At 39.2% G+C, this 21,999-nt stretch overlaps 2 protein-coding genes and 5 non-coding genes across 7 annotated transcripts; 6 read left to right on the forward strand and 1 right to left on the reverse strand.

Moving 5' to 3' along the window:
• Positions 1 to 491: 491 nt before the first annotated feature.
• On the forward strand, positions 492 to 17,941 carry eif4a2 (eukaryotic translation initiation factor 4A, isoform 2). Its single transcript, XM_056264066.1, has 11 exons — positions 492 to 592; positions 4,732 to 4,789; positions 8,004 to 8,136; positions 8,506 to 8,645; positions 9,142 to 9,310; positions 9,528 to 9,637; positions 10,829 to 10,972; positions 11,262 to 11,399; positions 11,642 to 11,731; positions 17,101 to 17,180; positions 17,269 to 17,941. Exons 1-11 carry the CDS (start codon positions 564 to 566, stop codon positions 17,411 to 17,413), a joined length of 1,236 nt encoding a protein of 411 aa, XP_056120041.1. The 5' UTR covers positions 492 to 563; the 3' UTR covers positions 17,414 to 17,941.
• Positions 8,971 to 9,040, forward strand: LOC130102540 (small nucleolar RNA SNORD2). Its single transcript, XR_008809229.1, has one exon. It is a non-coding gene; the product is annotated as a small nucleolar RNA SNORD2 (small nucleolar RNA).
• On the forward strand, positions 9,350 to 9,423 carry LOC130102533 (small nucleolar RNA SNORD2). The gene has a single exon (XR_008809228.1). It is a non-coding gene; the product is annotated as a small nucleolar RNA SNORD2 (small nucleolar RNA).
• LOC130102504 (small nucleolar RNA SNORA81) lies at positions 9,675 to 9,852 on the forward strand. Its single transcript, XR_008809224.1, has one exon. It is a non-coding gene; the product is annotated as a small nucleolar RNA SNORA81 (small nucleolar RNA).
• LOC130102515 (small nucleolar RNA SNORA81) lies at positions 10,998 to 11,184 on the forward strand. Its single transcript, XR_008809226.1, has one exon. It is a non-coding gene; the product is annotated as a small nucleolar RNA SNORA81 (small nucleolar RNA).
• LOC130102526 (small nucleolar RNA SNORD2) lies at positions 11,500 to 11,571 on the forward strand. Its single transcript, XR_008809227.1, has one exon. It is a non-coding gene; the product is annotated as a small nucleolar RNA SNORD2 (small nucleolar RNA).
• Positions 17,942 to 20,246: 2,305 nt separating the features above from the next.
• Positions 20,247 to 21,683, reverse strand: b3gnt5b (UDP-GlcNAc:betaGal beta-1,3-N-acetylglucosaminyltransferase 5b). The gene has a single exon (XM_056264072.1). The coding sequence runs from the start codon at positions 21,475 to 21,477 to the stop codon at positions 20,347 to 20,349; it is 1,131 nt and encodes a 376-aa protein (XP_056120047.1). The 5' UTR covers positions 21,478 to 21,683; the 3' UTR covers positions 20,247 to 20,346.
• Between the last annotated feature and the right edge of the window lie 316 nt (positions 21,684 to 21,999).

Here is a 21,999-nt window from a genome sequence, read left to right on the forward strand (position 1 = left end):
AATGTCAGACATTTTTAAAGACCAAGGAGAAGTTGTTTTCATGGTGAAACCTCCAAACATTTGGTATCTCTCAAAAGTCCTGAATGTGCTCTTTACAGGACACCCAGGTTGTGTCATGTGACATGTATGATGTCAGAGAAATTAACTAAAATATAATGTCCACTACAGTGGACAAAAGTCTATTCTTGGGTCCCAGGAGGATATGACAGAACTTTAATTTTAGAGTGAACTATCCCTTTAAGTCAGTCCCATTTTAAGACCAGAAATGTGGAGACCCCGTAGCGACTCTACTACACCCTATCAATGGTGCAATATCCTTGCGCTTCTCCATATAGTCCCCAATAAACTTCGACATAACACAGATAAACACTTCGAATATTAACACCTATTTAACTCGAATTACCTCTAATGTCGGCGTAAATAAAAAATGTAAATGACGTGTAGCTGATTTAGGGTTCTTACAGTTTCACTGTAAATGTATAAAAGAGGTTCCGGGTAGATAAAATAGCCAGAGATTCACATGATCTTCCTTTCTGAGTGAGTGCCGAAGTCGCGAACGGACCATGTCTAGCGGTTCTGCTGATTACAACAGGTAAACCCCTTATCACACATAGCCTTTATGCATGTTATGTTAATAAATGTGTAAATTGTTAAAATAGAGAGGCTTCGAGCTGGTTATAGCGCTGGTGCTGTGAATTTTAACACGACCCGTGTGATATTAAACAGGCCGCACAGCAAACTAACGTATATCGCCTATGCTACTGTGTGTATTCTCACGTATTGAGTGTTCAGTTCACGTGATTAAAATGGTTATTAATCACACTTAATTGTTGAAGTGTGTATGTATATATTTATATAAGTGCCGTTATTAAGGATCAAAACGACTAACCTTAGCTAGGCTTCACACCCACCCTGAAATCTAACGCGTGGCCTCCATGCTTGAGGCCTTGGGTTCACACTGCCTTCAATTCCTTAAAGGGATACTTCAGCTCTGGGAACATGAATGTGTATTTAATATTGGTCATTTATATAGTAGAAATGTGAAATTATTTTTGAATTTGGAGTTTTCTAGACTGAGAAAAGCCAGAAAATGTATTTTTGACTCATGTGTATGAAAGACAACAACTCCCAGAATGCACTTGGTTTGCTGCCCTTACGAGGCCACTCCCAAACCACGCCTACCGGTTACAGGCGGCAGTATCCGAAAAGTTTGATCCAACTAGGCTTGCTTTGTTACATCGTGACTCTATAAATCGTGAATTAGATACATTTCCATCGAAATGGTGTTAAGTTGCGTTGTACCGGGATGTACAAACAAAACCAGGAAAGGACAAGAAGTAAGTTTCCATCATTTTCCGATAAAACATTTAGAGCGATGTAAACAATGGCTGCGGGCTATCAACCACCCGAAGTTTGGCGAGGACACCGATATGGAAAACCTGAAAACCCGTAGGATTTGCAGTCGCCATTTCAAGCAGGAAGACTACGAAACGAATGTCCTTGGAATTAAGAGAACCACTCTGAAGGACACCGCAATCCCGTCGATATTCAGATTTCCAGATGACGAACAGCCTGGGCCTTCTGGTACTAAACGCATTCGCCTAGAGGTAAGACTCGCTAATACTCGACTCTGTTTCTGATCACACAGTAGCCTACATATAGTGTTGTAGTTGTTAGCAGTAAAACAGGAAAGTTAGCAAAGTGACGTTAGATAGATAATTACATATTAGTTGACTGTTATCAAAGTAAAGCCACAGTTCTGTAAAACTGTGTTAGTCTATTTATGCTAACGTTACCACACAAGCAAGTTGCTGTATGTTTGGAGATGACTGCAGAAACAGATACATTTGCGAGATGAACCCCTGATGTAGTGCAGACTAGAACAAAATAGTGTTAATTAATGTAAGCTTAAAAATAAAATTGACACTTATGTCGGTCAGAAATCTCAATATGTATATGTTAGAGGTATTTCCTTTTTATTTGGGCAACGAAAAAACCTGCATTGTTTTCACTTCAGAATAACTTTAGTTTATTGAAATATTATGTAACGTTATTGAACTTGTCATTTCAGACTCCAATTGCGTCTGCTGCGTTAGTGTCGTTGGAAGAAGAAGAAAAAATCCTGCTGACCTCAACTCCGGTCAAATTTCCGGTCTCAGTCCAAGAACAATTTGTAAGTTTTTGAATAACCAACATACTTCACATCATATTCTTTCTAAATGAATTCTAAAGCAACTGTATGACTTTTTTTTTTTTAATCTTTTTTTTTTTAAAGTCACCATGCCTAAGTACACCTGGGGGCCTCAATACCACCATCAGCAGCATTGAAGCTTTAGGTGAAAATGATGAAAGCTATCAACCTGGGTCAACCTTCACCCTCACATCAACATCATCATCATCAGATGATGAAGGTGAAAAGGACTGGAATGAAAAGAAGATAATTGTCAATGAGTCAAGCCTCATGTCACTCTTCAAATTTTGCCAGATGTGCGGGAATACAATTTCGTCAAAGACTATTGTTGACGTTGGTGCACAGAGGAAGGTAGATTGGACATGTCTTGGGGGCCATACTGGGACCTGGAAATCTTCCCGTGATGTTAGGGGAATGCCAGAGGTGAACCTCCTTGCAGCAGCAGCTGTTCTGTTCAGAGGGGGCACATACATATTTATTTTCGCCTTTGTTTATATTCTGCAGGACATTTTTTGTTTTGTATCTCCTTATTTATTTTAATAATGTACCTTTGACTATGGCAGCAGAATAATTTTTGTGTGAATATTAATAAAAAAAAATTCTTCATCTTACCCTATACTCCTGTGTACACTCAATTTCTATATTATAGACTTGTGGAGGGAGGCTGAATGGTTACTGTCACTGATTTTGCTGTAATTACTTACTGTACACAAACTACCTGGATTATTTCCCTTCTTGGAATTTATTTTGGATTAAAAAAGTTAGCCTAATGAATATTACACAATTTAGACTTTCACATTAAAAAGATTATTCAAGGCAGGACCATGTAGTATAATAGGCAAACACATTCTCTAATGTATCAACTCTAAAGGTTTTTAACAAGAACCACAACCAATGTGAGTTATAAGTTTTAATTGAAAAAATAAATAAATAATAAATCACTTTTACACTCAAAGTTCTTCCAGAGCTTCAGCAGTTTCTATATAGCCACTGTATTGCCCGTCAGGAGCTGGATATCTTCGTCTGATGTCCTGAACAACACAGGTTGGCAAAACAATACGATAGCCTTTCCCCAGTCTCTCGCCTTGCAGGACCCATTCCATGAAGTGACGGTAGGCTGTTAGACGATATTGTCTACAAAACAGTAAACACAACGTTAGCAATGCAAACTATTTTCAAATACAGTATAATTGCTAACGATGTAAATATAACAACAATAGCTCAGCTGACTAACGTTACGTGGGAAGCACGTTGTGATAATACCTGCCTGGTGTCCAAACTCTGTAAGTTATATGTCGTCATAGTAACAAAAAGTAAAAAAACAAAATACTCACTTTACACTTAGCCGTCCGTTTGTCCCTGTGGGCTTTGGCTGGCGTTTCCAATTTATTTTCGGGATCCTGAAATAGGTTTCCAGGACCCCCCTGTCCATATGTGGTTGAAAACTAGGGTGCTCAGTTACGCATGCCGTTTCATCAGCGGATTCAGCGATCTCTTCCAAAAGAAAATGGCATCGCTGAAATTCGCGACAGCAAGGACTCTCTCTCTGATAACATAGGCGCACATCGAGAGCACTGACACCACCAGTCCGCCCCAGCTCGAGTCTGCCCGGGCTCTTCCTCCTGACCGCCAAGCAGGTCTTGCTGCTCTGCTGCAGCAGCTGCTCCGACCGCCTCTTGTTCCTCTATCAACCGCAACTGTTCATCACTGTATTGCGGTTCATACAGGTAGCCGCGAGCATCCGATTCTCTCAAAATATCTTCGAAATCCCCTTCTGCCATTTCTACTTCAAAACTACCTTCCGCCATTGTGATTAATCAAACTTTCTCCACAGAGCAAGAGCCTGTTAGCTTAGCTACAGAAAGATGGCTGACACTATGTTTACGTTCTGTGAGTGAGATCCCGCCCAATATGGGCGTGGTGAAAACATGCGGAACTAGCTGCTCAAACCTGCTGTAGTTTTAAGCCTCTGACCAAAAAATCCTCCGATGACGCAAAATGACGATTTTTGCGTCATCGGAGGATTTTTTCCAGATTAAAAATACATAAATCTCTCATCTCAGGGGGATATGAAGGGGGGAAGCACGGTAATTCGAAAATACTACTGGTTTTCTACTGATACAAAGCTTAATGCTAAATCCTGAAGTAACCCTTTAACATTTTGTCATACGAATCTGTAATGTCGAATGTATTTGTTTTAGCCATTTTATTATCACAATATCAGGAGGTACATAATTGGTAACGCACAACAATTATGGGCTGCTCTTGACGCATTAAAGCTGACGAGTACGGTACTGTAAATAAGACCAAATTTGGGCGTACCTTTTAAGGTAGACCATGAACAAGTCGTTATCACGGAAAACAACCGATTATTCTCTAAAGTAACGTTAGTTATGTATCGTATTGACCGTTAACGGCGAGCCACGTGACGTTTTTGGAACGTGCGCTCAGCGGCGCGCGCGTCTCGTGGAGGTTCGAGTTGTTCAATACTTTCAGCTTCAGTAACCGCTGATAATAATCCAAGTTGTCTTTTCTTTTAGCTCACGAGACCGAGACCATGATGGGCCTGCAGGAATGGAGCCTGATGGTATCATCGAGGTTTGTATAATTTAGTGAAGTCTGGAGGGGTGGGTAAATATCTGGGCTGGCTAATATAAAGCTTTTGAACTAATCGATAACATTTTGCTGCCTTCAAGGGGGGTATGTAGTTCAGCCCAAAAAGAAAATGGTCATAAATTACTCCTGTCATTTCAAACCCATAAGAATTCTTCTAAACAACGATATTTTAATCAAATCTTGAGATTTCTGTTTCTCCATTGAAAGTCCGAAACTGACACTTTTCAAAATGTTCAAAAAGACACCATAGAAGTAATGCAAAATAGAGCGGTTTAATCCGGTCAGAGGAGAAACATTAGCGGCTTTCACACCGGAGGAACCTTTTCATAGGTCCAGGAACTAATGGCGGAAGTACCCACTTTATGACACGTTCCCACCGCAGGAACTGGGAACGAATTTATAGGAACGTCTTTTGGGGGAACTGAATTAGCTCCTACTTCAGAGTAGGGTCAAACCCAGCACTATAGGAACTACCATTGATGTAACTGTATGCTGATTTGTCAAACGTATGCCATACGAAACGGTACCCGCCATTTTTAAAAAGCTAATGTTAACTGCGTTTACCTGTCACCTTTGTCTGTGCAGTTGTGTTCTTGTCTCAGCCTCGATGATATGTAGCACCGCAAGTTGGAGATTTCGTCTCTTAGCTCTCCTTTTCGCTCTTTCCATCACATTACTTGTATGTCTACATTCTATCTCTGTTATCACGAAACACACCACAAAAACACAGCTCTGATCATGACGTCCCGCATCCTCCAGTAGATGTTGTTAAATGCCAAGCTTGTGACGTTTCTGTCCACTGGCCTACGTCACCTCAAGAGTTCCTACTGGCGATCCGAATGCAACCAGGAAAATGGCCCTAGGGGAACATTTAGTTCCTGGGGAACTGCCCTGGTGGCTAGTTCCTATAACTATCTGCTGCGAAAGCCTCTATTGTTGTGACTCTATGAAGTTTTGTTTTTCCCACAACATCTACATTTTCTCTTGCCGTTACATACAAATAACCATTTGATGCATATTGTATGTATTTTACACAAACAGCATTTATTTGACCCAAATTCCAGAATTGTCAGCAAGCTCTCTAGTTTCGAATGGGACACTGCATTTTATTTAAAAGGTTAGTTCACCCACAAATGAAAATTCTGTCAGTAATTACTCACCCTCATGTTGTTCCAAACCCGTAAGACTTTCGTTCATCTTCGGAACACAAATTAAGATTATTTTTATTTTTTTATGAAATCTGAGAGTTGTCTTACTCCCTCATGGGCTGCTAGGTAATTGCATCTGCCGGCCCTGAAAAGTTTAGTAAAGACATTGTTAAAATAGTCCAGGTGACTACAGTGGCTCAACCTTAACAGGGTTTTTTCTGGCTCAAAATGAGGCGGAGGTGGTAAAATTGTAACAGTAGGCGGGTCCGGGGGCATGCCCCCCGGGAGAAAATTTTGTACATTTTAAAGATAAATTCATTAATCTGGTGCACTTTGAGTCACTCAAATCTGTTGTTAAAAATAAATAATAATCCACCTGCCAACCACCCATATTCTTTGATTTAGATATCTACATCTGATCATCACATTACACAATTAAGCATGATAATATGGTAACATATCACACAATTAACATTTATTTAAATTAAAAGTTCTTTTTTTGGCAAAATTACATTTTCTTTATAGCCTAAACAGAGGCTTTAGCCTACTCCCTTTAAACTTATTGTCAATGTTTCATTTTTGAAAACACTCTTATCGGAATAATTTTTTGTACCTTTATAAAGGGCATTTTCCCCCTAATTTTATTTAATGTATGCTCTAAATTTCATTTAAAATTTTTACATTTCATCAATACATTCAATTAAAATAATAAGACACTAGGCTGTTACCAGTCAAATTAAATAATTTACATTGAAAAATTATAACTATTAAATGAGATTATTTTGAATAATTTGAATATACACGGAATGTTGAAAAGAATGATACGTTGAAACTAAACCGCCAGTAGGAGGCAGCAGGCGGCCGTCTTAATTGAGTCATTAATGTAAATGATTCGTTCAAACGGCTGATCGATTCAGAATGAGGCGGTTTAATAATGGGCAATTGAATCTTTGACTCAAGCGATTAGTTCAAAACGCTGAATGATTCAGTAATGAATCATGGATGAGTGTTGCTGTGAGACGCGATATGGTTCTGTTGTTTGGAACTCTTTTCGCTGCTAAAACAGAACAAAAACAGTCTAAAAATGTAAGTAACTTAATTTTAACTATTTGTTTATTGAACTGTTATGAAATTAATATCTCGGTTTCAATCGTGATGGCATTCAGGAAAACAGCACTCTGGTCGTGTGTAGCCTATATATTGTTTCTTAACTATAATTAATGTTATAAATAATTGCGCGAGACTCAACAGCGCAACTTTGTTACCGTCCGTACATTAGGTACCATGATGGGAGTTCCGTGTCTTTATTACACTCATTTAGCTGTCATCCACCCTTGATTGAATGGAATGTTTTTATTACTCGGCCGGCTCGACCCGCGGATTATGATCCGTGCAGCACTATCGCCAAACTACACTGTTAGAGAATGGACAAGCGGGAATCGCGACAGAACGGTCACGGTGGAAAAAGTGTATGAGCACGTGACTGTCTGTCCGAGTTTTGTCGAGAGGCGGAGGCGGCATGAAATTTGACGGAGGCGGCCGCCTCATAATTGTCTATGCAGGAAAAACCCTGCTTAAGTTAATCAAGTGACGAGAATACTTTTTGTACTATTCAACTATTCATTTTCTTCCGTGTGGGCCTTTGACGCGAGTTCACGAGAGCGCAACGACGCATGCACGTAATGCACCGTAATTTCAGACACCGCCTAAAGCACTTGAATGCAACTGACTCATAATTATGACTTCTGGGTAGTAGGGACATTTCTGCAAGAACGTAATGTCAGCAAATATCCTGCTTGTTCCCATTTAAGACTTGTGACCAATTCTTTAATGACCCTGGCCTAAAACAGAAAGTGGGGTCTTAAAGAAAATCCCACTTGTAATCACAATATTGAGGTGCTTTTCATGTGCTCCTATTGTTTAATGTGAATTTTTAAAGGCAGCATATTGCGCCTGTCCTTTCAGGTTACAGTAGGGACAGTGAGCTGTTGGCCTCTTTAGATGTGTGTAATGGCTCAAACTGAAATATCCTTCACATTATTTTACAGAGCAACTGGAACGAGATTACGGACAATTTTGATGACATGAGCCTGAAGGAAACTCTTCTCCGTGGAATTTACGCCTATGGTTTTGAGAAACCCTCGGCAATCCAGCAGAGAGCTATAATCCCTTGCATAAAAGGTACAAACAAGTCCATGAGAATCAATTACACTTGACATTTGCTTAACATGCTTTTTCAAAAAACATTACAATTTGTGTATTGCTCATCTCTTTGTGGTCTAGACCAGTGGTTTTCAAACATGTCCTGTGGACCCCCACCACTGCACTTTTTTTTCTCTCTCTCCCTCCATGTAGCACACCTGATTCAACTCGCCATCTCTATAGTAGAGACTGCAAGACTTGAATCGGGTGTGTCCGATGAGGAAGACAGTGGTGGGGGGTCCCCAGGACAGGTTTAAGAGGCACTGGTCTAGTAGTCAAATTCTAGTGTGCTCAATTGGTGCGTTATGCATTCGTGTGAATCCTTTATATATTTTTTTTCTCCATTAGGTTATGATGTTATCGCTCAAGCCCAGTCAGGGACTGGTAAAACTGCCACGTTTGCCATTTCCATCCTACAGCAGCTGGAGATTGAGCAGAAAGAAACTCAGGCTCTGGTCCTGGCACCAACCCGAGAGCTCGCTCAGCAGGTATGCTGTACCTGAGGTCACCATAAACTTAAGTGTGTCTCAGACCAAGGCGGCATATTCTGGCAGTAGCCCGATTCAAGGTACACTTTTGCTGTTCTTCCTGATACAAAAATCATGAAATGTGGGTTTTTTTATTATTTTAAATTGCACAAATTGATGAACTATTCGGCAGGAAGTATTTTTCTAGCTAGTGCTTCAGTCAGAATAATTCATCAATCTTTCTGTAATGGCCAGGGGTGTTTACTGTAAGTGGTTGGAAATGAGATTTTTAGTTAATGTTGTTAGACTGCCAGGGGATTTCACTGGGAACAAGCTATGGACAAAAGCATGAGATGATGCTATTTCATCTTTCGGGACTGACCTGTTATGGAGATGACCTTTTCAACTGATCATACTTGTCCACTGTTTGGCATTGTTGGTGCACACTGACTGACCTCAGTACAGATATTAAGCGTTTATTTTATTTAAACCCCATCCGTTTTTGTCCACTCGCTAGATTCAGAAGGTTATCCTGGCCTTGGGTGACTACATGGGCGCTTCTTGCCATGCCTGCATTGGAGGCACCAACGTGCGGAACGAAATGCAGAAACTCCAGGCGGAGGCTCCGCACATCGTCGTTGGCACGCCAGGACGAGTGTTTGACATGCTGAACAGGAGGTACCTGTGTAAGTAGCAAATGCTAATTAGGCTAAAACATGCGTGATGTATGAAGTGATGCTTACCATCTTTCGGGACTGACCTATTATGGAGATATTTACAACTTTACAACTGATCATACATTTCACCAACATGGTTGTGAGCCATGTAATGCTTTTATTAAAAGTTTGAATCGCAGAGACAAAAGTTTATTCTTTTCTTCTTTTTTTTTTTTTACATCAACAGCTCCCAAATGGATCAAGATGTTTGTTCTTGATGAAGCAGATGAAATGCTGAGCCGTGGTTTCAAGGATCAAATCTATGAGATTTTCCAGAAATTAAGCACAAACATACAAGTAAGTCAATGCCCTGATGCCCGACTCTGAATGGAGTTCTTCCGCTCAAAAGAACTGTGCTGAAATTGCAGAGTCCAGGTTCTCCTGGTGTATGCAATGATGCTAGCAGAGTATCATGTGGAAGAAGAGCAGTAGCCCTGCGCCGGAAATGAAACTGAGTCGGACCTCTTTCTTAATGTCCAGTGGCTTATGTTTCAAGGTCCAGTGCGACAATACATGCATTTGCAACTGGAAATCATATTAATTTTTTTTTTTTTTTACCACCATGTTGAAAATAATTTTTCTTTATTGCTGATAATAAAATGTACCCATTACCAATTATATTAACCCTCTGGGGTCCTTCGGCCCAAATGGACCCGAAGCATTTAAATATATATATTTTTAAATCATAGCTTAATCGGAACGGTCCGAAATTTGGTGACTTTGTTGGTACTTGGTATATGAACACCCAAAAAAATTGGGGACAGGATTTGAATAGTCTTAAGTGGTTGTAAAAAAAAAAGGCACACTCAGGACCTTCAGGTCCCGCATAGGAAATGAATGGGAAATTGGCAAAAATGTGAAAATACAGAGTTTTTTGTGCGTACAATCTACAAATCAGCCACGATCCAGAAAAAAAGCACACAAGAGTGAAGGGGTGAATCTATAAAACATCAAGAGTGCAAAACAGACACATCCACACACACACACACACACTTTTATACACATACACACTAATAAATTCAGATTACATATGGGTTTTGAATTTTTAAAATGCGCATTTTGTCCACCAGATGGCATCCATCTCATTTCAAAAATTGCTTTCATGAGGCCTAGGCTTGACTCTAAAATGAAATACAGCTTTAAAAAAAAAAAAATCTATCATATTCAATGGGGAAAAAATGGGTCATAATTATTGCATTAATATTAATTATAAATCATTTTTATTTTTGAAATTCTCAAAACACCAAAAAAGAAAAGAGAAAATATTATAAAAAAACAAGTAAAAAAAAAATGATTTTTAAAAAAAATAAATATTAATCCCACCCTTCTGGCCCATTTGGACCCGAAGGTCCTGAGTGTGACTCTGAAATGAAGGACCCCAGGGGGTTAAATGCAGAATAATCTTTCATTTGTTTTGTAATTTATTGCACTGTACTGTGTAGTTTTTTTTTTTTTGTTCATGCTATAACTGCTTGCTTGTGTTGTCAGGTTGTGCTGCTTTCGGCCACCATGCCTGCTGATGTGCTGGAGGTGACCACCAAGTTCATGCGTGAACCTGTTCGCATCCTGGTGAAAAAGGAGGAGCTGACTTTGGAGGGTATTAAGCAGTTTTACATCAATGTAGAACGAGAGGTGAGGCACTGGTTGTCTCTAATGTCCCTTCTTTTAAAAAGCACCATGCTAAAATCACCAGCTCAAGGCCTTCGGGTCTCGCTCTGGTGTTCATGCTAGTACTGGTTAATCACAAAGAAGGTAGAGCAAAAGCACACGGTCGGAAATGAGTCTAGGAAGGACCTCTTTCTTAATGTCCGGTGTCCAAGGTCTCGAGATTTTGTGCCATACACATCATGAACCTCAGGATATTGATGTAGGTTATTCCTTGCACTGTTGCTCTGCTAATGTTAATTCACTACTCCTGTAGGAGTGGAAGTTGGACACACTGTGTGACCTCTACGAGACTCTTACGATCACCCAGGCTGTTATCTTCTTGAACACGAGAAGAAAGGTTGACTGGCTGACAGAGAAGATGCATGCTAGAGATTTCACTGTGTCTGCTCTGGTAGGTCCAAGAAGTACATCCACATATTATGTGCTAATCAAATGCAGTTAATTGTAGGCCAGTGATTTGAGCTAAAAGACATTGTTTAATGCTGGATGAAGTATGAAATGATGTTCATCATCTTTCGGGACTGACCTCTTATGGAGACATTTTTAAACACAACTGATCATACTTATCCAGATCTTGTAACAAGCATGGCATTTATGCTGGCTCGTCCAAGTTACAGTCTTTGTGTCTTCCAGCATGGAGACATGGATCAGAAGGAGCGAGACATAATCATGAGAGAGTTCAGGTCTGGCTCCAGCAGAGTGCTCATAACCACAGATTTGCTGGTGAGTAGGCCTTTTATTTTCACAATTTCTCGTTTGTCAATCTAAGCTTCATGAATTTTGTATACTGGAGTTATTAAAGTATGGTTATGTAAAGATATGATCGGGGCTTGACATTAAGCCTTTTCATGTGCTCGACATTCGTACAAGTAAATCTGTCATTCACTTGTCCGAGTAAAAAAAAAGTTGCTTGTCCGAAAAAATGTAAATATTGTAAATTTATTCTGAAGCAATATTCTCATCAGTGTTCAATCAGCTTTGATATATTTAAATCTACATATTGTCATATATGCACCTTTAAAGGGCATTCCCCCCAATCGTATTAAATGTATGCTTCATCTTGCATTTTTAGTTCCTAAATTTGATCAATTAATTCAATTAGAATACAACACTATAGGGTTGTTACCCTAGGTAGGGCTGATCTAATTAAATCATTTACACTGAAAAATTACAACGGCCTTAAATAATTTAATGTTAAAGGTGCTCTATGTAACTTTTCTACTAAAATGAATCCTTTTTTTATTGCCTGTGTGTGAAGGGGTTGTAATCACACATTTAAATGATCCACTTGTCGAGTTTTGCTATTACCTCTGAAGGCCAGTATTCCTATTTCTATGTGAAGTCTCCGGGTCGGATTTACTGCGAAATCCAACGGATGTGATGTGCATGTGCGCTCCCGAGCCTCTCTCCTTATATACAGTCTATTGTAGACGGTCAGGCAGTTACGTCCGGTTAAAGGCGCTCGTTTTTCAGCTTATATCTCAGTCAACCTTTGATCAATATTCCCAAGACTCTAATCGTTCGTAGTGCTGGACGGGGCCTTTCGAACGAGCCCACCCCCGAGGTCCAACTCGCCCGGCTCCCCGAGTTATAGCCGTTCGAAATCGGGGGTCCCAGCGAACGGCGATCCGGTAGGGGGCGTTCCCCTGGGACCTCCTCCCCCGAATTTGAGCTCTCTGGGTCTTTGCGTTCCAGAGATACGAGCGATTTTCTTCTGAGATCGTGACGTCACCGGCGTCCGCAATTTTGCAGCGCACCCGATGGTTTTCTGCTAATACAGGGTATCCGCGGGGTCTTGAAAAGTATTAAAAGGTGATAAATCAATTTTGGGAAAATTAAGACCCTTAAAAAGTATTAAGTCTTATCACGGCTTTATAAAGTCTTAAATTTTGAAAGTATTTTTTCTAGGGATGCACCGAATATTCGGCCGCCGAAAATAGCCCAAAAGTGCATTTTCGGTTTTCGGCCGAAAGACTTTTATCACCGAAACAATACGGCCGAAATGTTGTGATGACGCAAACAGAAACCGCGACCTGCACGTGCTTGTCTGAAGCAACATGTCTGCGGTGTGAACGAATTTCAGTATATCTGAACATGATCTGAACCCGCGAGGAGACGGAAGCCTTGTTTATACTTTCGCCCGCCTCCGCAGCGCGAGTCTCCACAGTCTCTCCAAACGGTCGAGGCGTTTATACTTGACGCGCTCGCTGTTGTACTATTCTTTGAAACGACAGGGGACGACTCAAGTAACTGTCCTCTAACCATCAGGAATCGGTGAGAAGAAGAAAGATAAACACGTGACAATGTTTATTTTTTAGTACCACCACCAATAGAAAAATAATCATGTAAAACCCAGTAAACCCTGAGATTATTACTTGTGACATTACAACAAAATATGTATAGGAATATGTATTAAATTAACGCTCTCTTAAATATTTTCAAATTTCACTAAACATATTTCATTAAGTTTCGTGTACATTTGTATTAAACATGGACCTTTGTCCATTAAAATGGCTTTTTATGCTAGTGTATGCTCATTTTTAAAATGTAATCAACTAATTTAGACGTGCAAACTGGGTGCTGGTGTGATGAGAAGTTCGTGCTCGGCTTTGTTTTTATGAGAGAACATTTCATTTTAAAACCTTTCTGCAGGCCAGCAGATTATTATTTAATGTACACATGAGTGGGGTCAAGTTAAACATTTTAGTTTGAATTTTATTTTATACTGTGCATTGTGCTAAATAAATATTTGCATAATTTGTAATTGATTTATTCTTTGAAAATGTTAATTTATGCAATTACAATGCCTTTATTTTAGTAAAGTTTGTACGCAGTCATAACCATAAATGCAATGGTACTTATAATTGGCATAATTTCTTTGGGTGTTTCGGTTTTCGTTTTTTCGGCCTTGGGTTCCTCTTTTTCGGTTTTCGGTTTCGGCCAAGAATTTTCATTTCGGTGCATCCCTAATTTTTTTCTGAATTAGCTGTCCAACAGTTTGAGTCCCATGTCCGCATGATTGTTGTTGAGGGTGGAGCAAAGTTTTGTTTTGTTTTTTAATAAACTTTGCTTTGATTTACTATACCAGCCTATTTTTTTTTTTTTTTTTTTTTTTTTTATCAGAGTGGTCTATAGTCTTTATCACAAACTAAAACTGTTAAGTTAAAAGTATCACTGATGTAAATGGTTACAGCTTGAAGTGGCGGTGAGGTATTAAAAAATATTGAGAAGGTCTTAAAAGTCTTGAAAAGGTTATTAAAATTAACTTTAAGATTCCTGCATATACCCTGTAATATCTCCGCGAAAACACCACCAAAAACTATGGAACTTATATGGTTCTTTTCAGCTCAACTAGATGGTCCCAACGAGCTCGGTGCTTGCCGAATTCGTCTAGTATTCGCCGAGATATTTGCTTAACCTGTTAACCGTCACCAGTGCGTGGGCGCTCTGAAGCGTTTTTTTTTTAAATAGTTCAAAGTTACTATCATATTTAATGTGACTAACTTGACAAACTATACATCATTAAAACGATATAAGACTCAAGTTTCAGTATTTGACCACTATTGTATTCTGTGAAACTTATAGTGACAGTTATGTCTTAATTTGTGTCAGGAGTTATGAAATACAAAAATGAGTCGTTACCTTTAATATGAATTATGAGCGTCAGCTGCTCTCATTCAGAAAAAAACTCCCGTGCGATCGTCATGACAGCGATTCACAAAACAACGTCCCTCAGGGCTTTTAGCTCAAACATGTGCAGATTTGGAGAAATATTGATAGATTCTCATAGGTTTACATCAGACTTCTATAGACAGGAATAATATTTATTGAATTTATACCCAAATGCGCCGATGTAATCATTTTGAGCGCTGTATACTCTGATGTACAGTTGTGTTATCCATTCATACTGAAGTCTGAGGGCGCTGTTTGCACAGTAAAGTCCATATATGGATCACATGAAGAAGAGCCATAATCATGTGACATTCAGGAAGTCCTGACACATAAACAAAGCTATCCGAGATCGCTGTAAAGTGCAGATAAAGATGTTTTGAAGACAATAAACATGATTGCAATGATATTTGATTTACCTGTGTTCTTCGAGTCATGTCAGGTATTTTCATAATAATAGATTATATGTATAATGTAATGCTAATCGAGATAGACTTTCAAATTGTGCAGAATACAATAAAATAATATATTTTCTATCTGATTTTTTTATCTGAAGCCAAATCAGATTACAGAAAGTTATTTAAAACACTCGACTTGCGCTATAAAGTAAGTTGGAGCACAAACATAGTTTTATTCTCATAAATTGTCGTGTATTGATGGTGTGCTAAGCTAACATGCTAGCTAGTACTGAGCACCTGCTACCTAACTTCGATGTAATTTTTATGATTTTTTTTTCTAAATAAGAATGCTTACTGAAATGTTTCGTTTTTCAAAAAGGCCATTTGATACAGTTTCACTGTGAAGTGAGAACTTTTATAAAATAAATGAGGGATTGAAACAGTGTGAATTGCTAGTCGTTAGTGATTATAATGCAGACAAAAGAAAAGCATATTTAGAGCAATAAACAGGCTGGAGAGGTGTGAATATGTGCAGGGGAGCCTGAGACTGAATGGGACTCGTTTTTGCATCACAAAACAATAGAGGCAATAGACTGAATAGATGCTTATAAGATGACAATAAACACCAGTCTAATCAAAATAAAGTCATATGACATGATCTTGAAAAACATTGAACTAAATACAGAGTTTTAGACTTATCATCTTCAGATTTTAAATATAACATGGTTAGACATGTGGCTTTAGCTGCAGTGCATTTCTAGATTGCTACAATGCCAACTTCAATTTTATTTTCATGAAGATGTTTCATAAAAATAAATGTATAATAACTTTACAAAACTTTGAAGCTATTTATAACTATTTTTTTTCATTATGACAATAATTAATTCTACATTTACAATAAACTTCCAGGTGTCAGCTTTCAAATGAGATCTTACTTGTGCTTTTAGTACAAAGGGTTCATGAACTGTATCTGTTTCAGTTTGGGAATGCCATATCTGGGGATTTTTCAAAAATGGGCTTGAAGCTTAACAGGTTAATAGACGGTATTGTCTATGAGTTCGAGCGCTCTTGTAAAATTTGGTTGCAATCTGAAACATCACCGCTAGAGGCCGCTAAAAGTTACGTAGAGCACCTTTAAGATGGTTTTAAATATTTTTGAATAAACGAATAAGAAACGTTGGAAAGAATGATATTTTTAAACATGAATCAATGAAACATGGTTGAGTGTTGCTGTGAGATGAGTTACAGTTTTCATGACTGGTGTCTGAAATCAATCTCACGTTTTCAATCGTAATGTTATTCAGGAAAACACAATCCCCAATCCATTCACTTGAAGGCTGGAACGAATGTTATTTACTGAGTTTCTTTGTGCGCTTTGCTCATTTGTTTTCATTTCTCCTCGAGAGGCTGCGTGAGCCTCGGCAGCGCAACTTTGCCACCGTCAGTAATAGGCTACACTTAATATCCAGATCCACTATCGATCGCAACTTACAATAAATGTGTTAAAAACAGAATTATTCTCGTTTTAGTGATTCCCTAGAAGATATGTATATAAATACACTTTTTTTTCTTTTTTCTTTTTTGCCCTTTTAATCGAGCTACTTGTCCGGTCGGGCAAGTAAAATTCTCTTTACGATAACGCTCATAGACACTCGCCCACATTTGCAGCCTCATGCTGTAAATTAGTGGGTGCATTTATTACTCTTGTGTTTTGCCTACCTCCACCATTTTACGCAAGTGCGAGAAGTGCCTATGTGATGAGTGATGTCAGAGAAACGTCAGTAGGCTGTGATCTATTGTGGTCTATTACTGCATCGATGCAACAATTAATTTCAACACCCCTATTACACAGTGATTAATGAAACTACTTGTATGGACAAGTCAAGTGTTCCGTAATGAACATTGAGCAATGTTGCCGTCAACGGAAAAAAAGTTGCCCTGTGTATCATCACCTATAGACTTAAACCTTCAATTAAGAGTTTTGTGCATCTGAAATATTTAGTAATCCTAAAATCTGTTCCATAGGCTCGTGGAATTGATGTTCAACAAGTTTCTCTTGTCATCAACTATGACTTGCCAACAAATAGAGAGAATTACATCCATAGGTGAGTAAACCTGCAGGTGTTGAGATGTTTCTCTCTGGCTGCATTAATGCATTTAATGTTGTTTCTTTCGCTGTAATCGTTCCCTCAGGATTGGCCGTGGAGGTCGCTTTGGCAGAAAAGGCGTAGCCATCAATTTCGTGACTGAAGAAGACAAAAGGATTCTTCGAGACATTGAGACGTTTTACAACACAACTGTTGAGGAGATGCCCATGAACGTCGCCGACCTGATTTAAACTTGGGAGATTTGAATGCAGGGATAGCTGTTGAATGATCACTTCCATTTACGCTTATTTTATCGGAAGACAAAACTTACGAATTCGATACGTGACATTGACACTCTGTGTGGACGGTTGTAGACTCCAACCATATCAGTATTTACTGGTGGTGGCGTTTACAAAACATGGGTTCTTTACATGTGTTCTTTTTCAGGTATTTTTTCCCTAGTACGCTTAAAATGTATGTATTAGATGTTCTTCATCATTTAGTAATTTACTTGTGGACTAAAAGATACAAATGCTGCATTAAGTCTGCTAATTATGTTATTCTAACATATGTGTGCTGTTTAACTGTTCTTCACCTACCTTTTTTAGTAATATAAAGTTTTTTTTGTTTTGTTCTGTGGAATGTATTAATTTAAATGTATATTGTTTATCAAGTAGTTTTTGTGAAGTCCTCTTCAAAGGTGGGTCTCAACGCCTTCACTTGATATTCCATAAAGTGTTTGGCCCATTTTGACAATAAAGAGGATGATTTATTCTGTCCATGAATCGTTGTTCCATGTCTTTTGAGCTAGTTAAACATCTCGCACAGAATCTTGAGATCACTGCTATTTTGAACCTCATTTCTGCTTGGATTAATAGTGGTGCGGGGATGACGTCCCTCCATCGATATGATCGGATGATAATCCCTCCATCACTCTATAGAGGGCTGCTCAACACAAAGATCCACAATCTGTCCCTGAGATGAGATATGTGGAAGCCCGGGAAGTCCACACCTACATTCACTTCCTCATTTGTGGTCGGCTATTTTGGTTAAGTAGGCCTGGTTTCCTGTCAACATGCTTTCGGTTATAAGTTCCAACATGCTCTGAACACTTTCTCAGTCTTTAGGTTTGGAATTGGGGCAGAGCCAAACATGTTCTTGTTGGCCAAAATCCAGAAAGGCGTAAGCATTTTAGCACTTCCAGTTCCATCGTCTCGAAGACTGAAAGAGTTGTCATGAGACTGCGTTGTATGTCCTCCATTTAACTTTTTAATTCTGCTGATTGTATTTAGGCTTAAACTCATAGAAGTTGTTTATTGGTCAAGATTATCATTTTCTGCAATCCAAAAGAAAAAACTATTGGGTTTTTGTGATTGGGTGTATAAAAATACTGTTGGCAATGTATATCTGCATACATCACTCACCTGATAATAATGGGATTTACATTTCTTCAGGAAGTCTTTTGTTCAAGCTGAAACACATCCTGTTGAACACATTTGAATAGCAAATCCGCCCATTTTCCATCTGTGGTTACAGACATGCCGCAAGTCTTGAGTTTTAAGCAAAAGTAGTCCACTACTAGAAGGACAGAAAATTATCTCTGAAATATGAAAAGCATGCATGCAATCAAAACTTACTGTGTTGACACTGACTTTGCCTGCCGCTCACCTCATTCAAATCAAATGCCAGGATTCAGATGGATTGCCCGGATTCATGTTTGCTTGAGGGATTGCAATCAATCTAAATCCATTAATCTTGAAAGGATCCGTTACATACACACCATGATCCCTGCCCGGGATGCAAATATTGTCATTGATAACTATTAACAGTAACACCCCTTATGTGTAATCTGAATTTTACACCAATCCCTTAGTGCCAAAAAATAAACTAAATATTTATACAAGCTGCCCTAGAACACATGAAATAAGCAGCACAGTAATATATTCTGCTCCCTGTAAAGTATGCATAACCACACGTTGGACAAGTAACTGTTTAATGATTAGCAGAAGAATGATGCATGGGAGGACAGACTGGCATCAACCTCAAGAGAGCATAATGTGGCATGATGGAAAGTTTTAGGGGGATTTCTAAGACACTCATGTTGTATAACATCACGTGCGTCTTAGTGCGAGTGAATCACTCGTTTTTATGTCCTGACGAAGCACTTATACTGGGAGGGTCACATCAGGAAAACATCTGTCTGTGATCACAATGCTTTTTTTGTTTTTTGAATGAGACATGCAATTCATTAAATGCAGTCGAGTGTATTAACTTTGTAATCCACTGTTACAACAGAAACTAAATAAAAAAAAACTAGTCGTGAGTAAAACGTGTCACGACAAGTAAAAAAAAAAAAAATGTAACAGACAAATGTATGCAGACAGTTAAGGCAGACGCCTAAGACACAGCGACAGGAAGGACAGAAGATAGTGAGAATGAAATTCACTGTAGAACTTAAAGCACCTGGACCCACACCAGACACTCCCCGCTACTTTTGATGCAGAGACCCCTGATCTGTTCAGGGACTCAATCCATTCTGTTCATCAAATGTCTGTGAAACTTGGTCAGTTTATGTCTGTTGTTGTTGAATATTTTTATGTTCATATTTGCATGTTAAAAAACTAGCTGGAAATAAAAGCATTTGAAATTGAGAGAACATTTTTTTTTTTTTCTGTTTTCAATTAGTCCTGCAACAGACTGGCTATTCATTCAGGCCAGGGATGAAAAAACCCTACAACCCAAAGAATTATAATACTCAACCCATAAAATATTAAATATCTTTATTAGATATTAGATGTCAAATGGACCAATGGAACAGATATATATATATATATACACACACAGGCAGAGTGAAACAACACATATGGATGAAAGCTAAATTAATTTTAATTGCAAGTACCTACAAAAATGCTGAACAGTTTACAGGTAGGGCTTCTGATGACTTTGAGTATAAATATTTAAATATGATATACGTTGCAACACTGTGCTTTCGTTTAATCTTAATTTTCCACTAGTTCATGTTAATTTTAGAAAATTACTTCACCCAACCCCCCCAAACCCCCACCACAAACTTCCTTAACTGACTGGTCCTGTGAAGTACAGCACACAGTTTCTATAGTAACCTGACCACAACATCAGTGCACTTGTTACAAAAGGGTTCTTTTTACTTTTACTTAATGTCATGTTAAAAAAGAGCTGCCTTACATGGGTAAGAATTTGAAATAAACGGTACACATAGGAGCCTCACTTTCATGACAGTGCAGTAGAGCCTCCGAATCAGTCCTGAGGACACCTTAACAACTTCGGCTTCTGTTACACGCTTCCACATTTCACGAATATCGCTGACGTGTCCATGTGAGGTCATCATCTGGTTGTAGATACAACTATGATAAGAAGCTTTTCCTTCTCCCGAGAAGAACAAGTGATCCTTAGGAGAAATGTCCATCACTTTAGCACAGATTCCAAGAAAGACGTCATCAATGTGAAAGGAAGCGTTCATGGTGAGTGAAGCTTGATAGATTCTGGTAGCTACGTCTCTGGAAAGGACATACCCAGATCCAGGGGTGTAATCTGGGTAAGACACCCACGGGTACATGTCCCGGGACACGTAGTATTTGCTCTCTTTGTCTCGGACGGGTGGCGAACCGCGGTGCACCCTTCCTATCCAAAGGTCTTTGGCGTTCCTGCGGCCGATCCCTTGCAAGTAGCGAATTAAGTTGGGAATGTGGACAAAGACGTCGTCGTCTGCAGACATGAGGAACTGGGAATGGTGGCAGTAGTTTTCTTTCCAGCCAAGCTGCAAAAGGAGCTTCAGAGTAAGGTTGTGGAAGGTGTCTTTAAAGTCCTGCTGGATGAGGTCATGATATCTTTGGTCCTCAAAGAACAGTCGCTTCTTAAGTTTGCTTCTGTACTCTGGTTCGGGATGGAGGCCGAGAGCAAACAGCACCCTCACAGTAACACCCAGCGTTCTCTCAATGTACGTCTCATTTCCCCAAGTAGAGCGAATGGCCTGTCTTCTTTCAAAGTTCTCAGAGGAGCTTTTCACAAAGAGCAGGAGCAGAATGTCTTTCTCATCACACTTCCTCTCGTGGTTTATGAGGTATCTGTACTTTAGGGCGTCTTCGGGGTTGACTCTTAAGCTTGCGTTAATGAACGTGAAGCTATTGAGAAGGTGGCGGTAAGAGAAAGACACTACGTGGCTTACAATGTCATTGTCAATTTTCTCCCAGTACACCATGAACAGTAAAGCACTAAAGCACACTGGGATTAGCCGTAGTTGGTATTTTTTGAATCTAGGCATTTTGAGAAACATCATGACTTTGGCTCCAGTTCCGATTCATGAGAGTCATGATGGCCTTCAAAACGTGTCCAAGTCTGGGTTGGAAATCTGAGAAGTAGTTGGATACTGTGATCGCTCAGCTGCCACTGACGTTGAAGCCCTCGTCATGACAAAAGATCAATGAGGTTCGCCCAGTGTGATTGTGGAAGTCTGTAAAAGAAACGTACATGATCAGCTGACTTTCCCTGTACAAGGATGACCAAAATCCCTATTCGGACGGGATTAGTTTTACAAAGGTAGATGAAGTAATGATATTTTACCACAGGACGTCAATGATAATAACGGTCAATTCACACGGGAGAAGATATCTCAGTAAAACTAGCAGTGGAAGGGGTAACGGTCCGGTCGAACGATGTATTAATTAAAAATTAGATCGGATTATGTTGGTAATAGGCACTTAGCTAACGCCAAAATAAGTTGTGTGCCTCTAACAAGTGCTTTCGACCTTCTTTTTGATCTGTATGGTATGTGGAAAACACTTGAGTCAAATGAATGCTT

Source organism: Rhinichthys klamathensis, unplaced genomic scaffold (genome assembly GCF_029890125.1).
Source record: "Rhinichthys klamathensis goyatoka isolate OS25496 unplaced genomic scaffold, OSU_Roscu_1.1 h1tg000011l_1, whole genome shotgun sequence".
Lineage (NCBI taxonomy): Eukaryota > Metazoa > Chordata > Actinopteri > Cypriniformes > Leuciscidae > Rhinichthys > Rhinichthys klamathensis.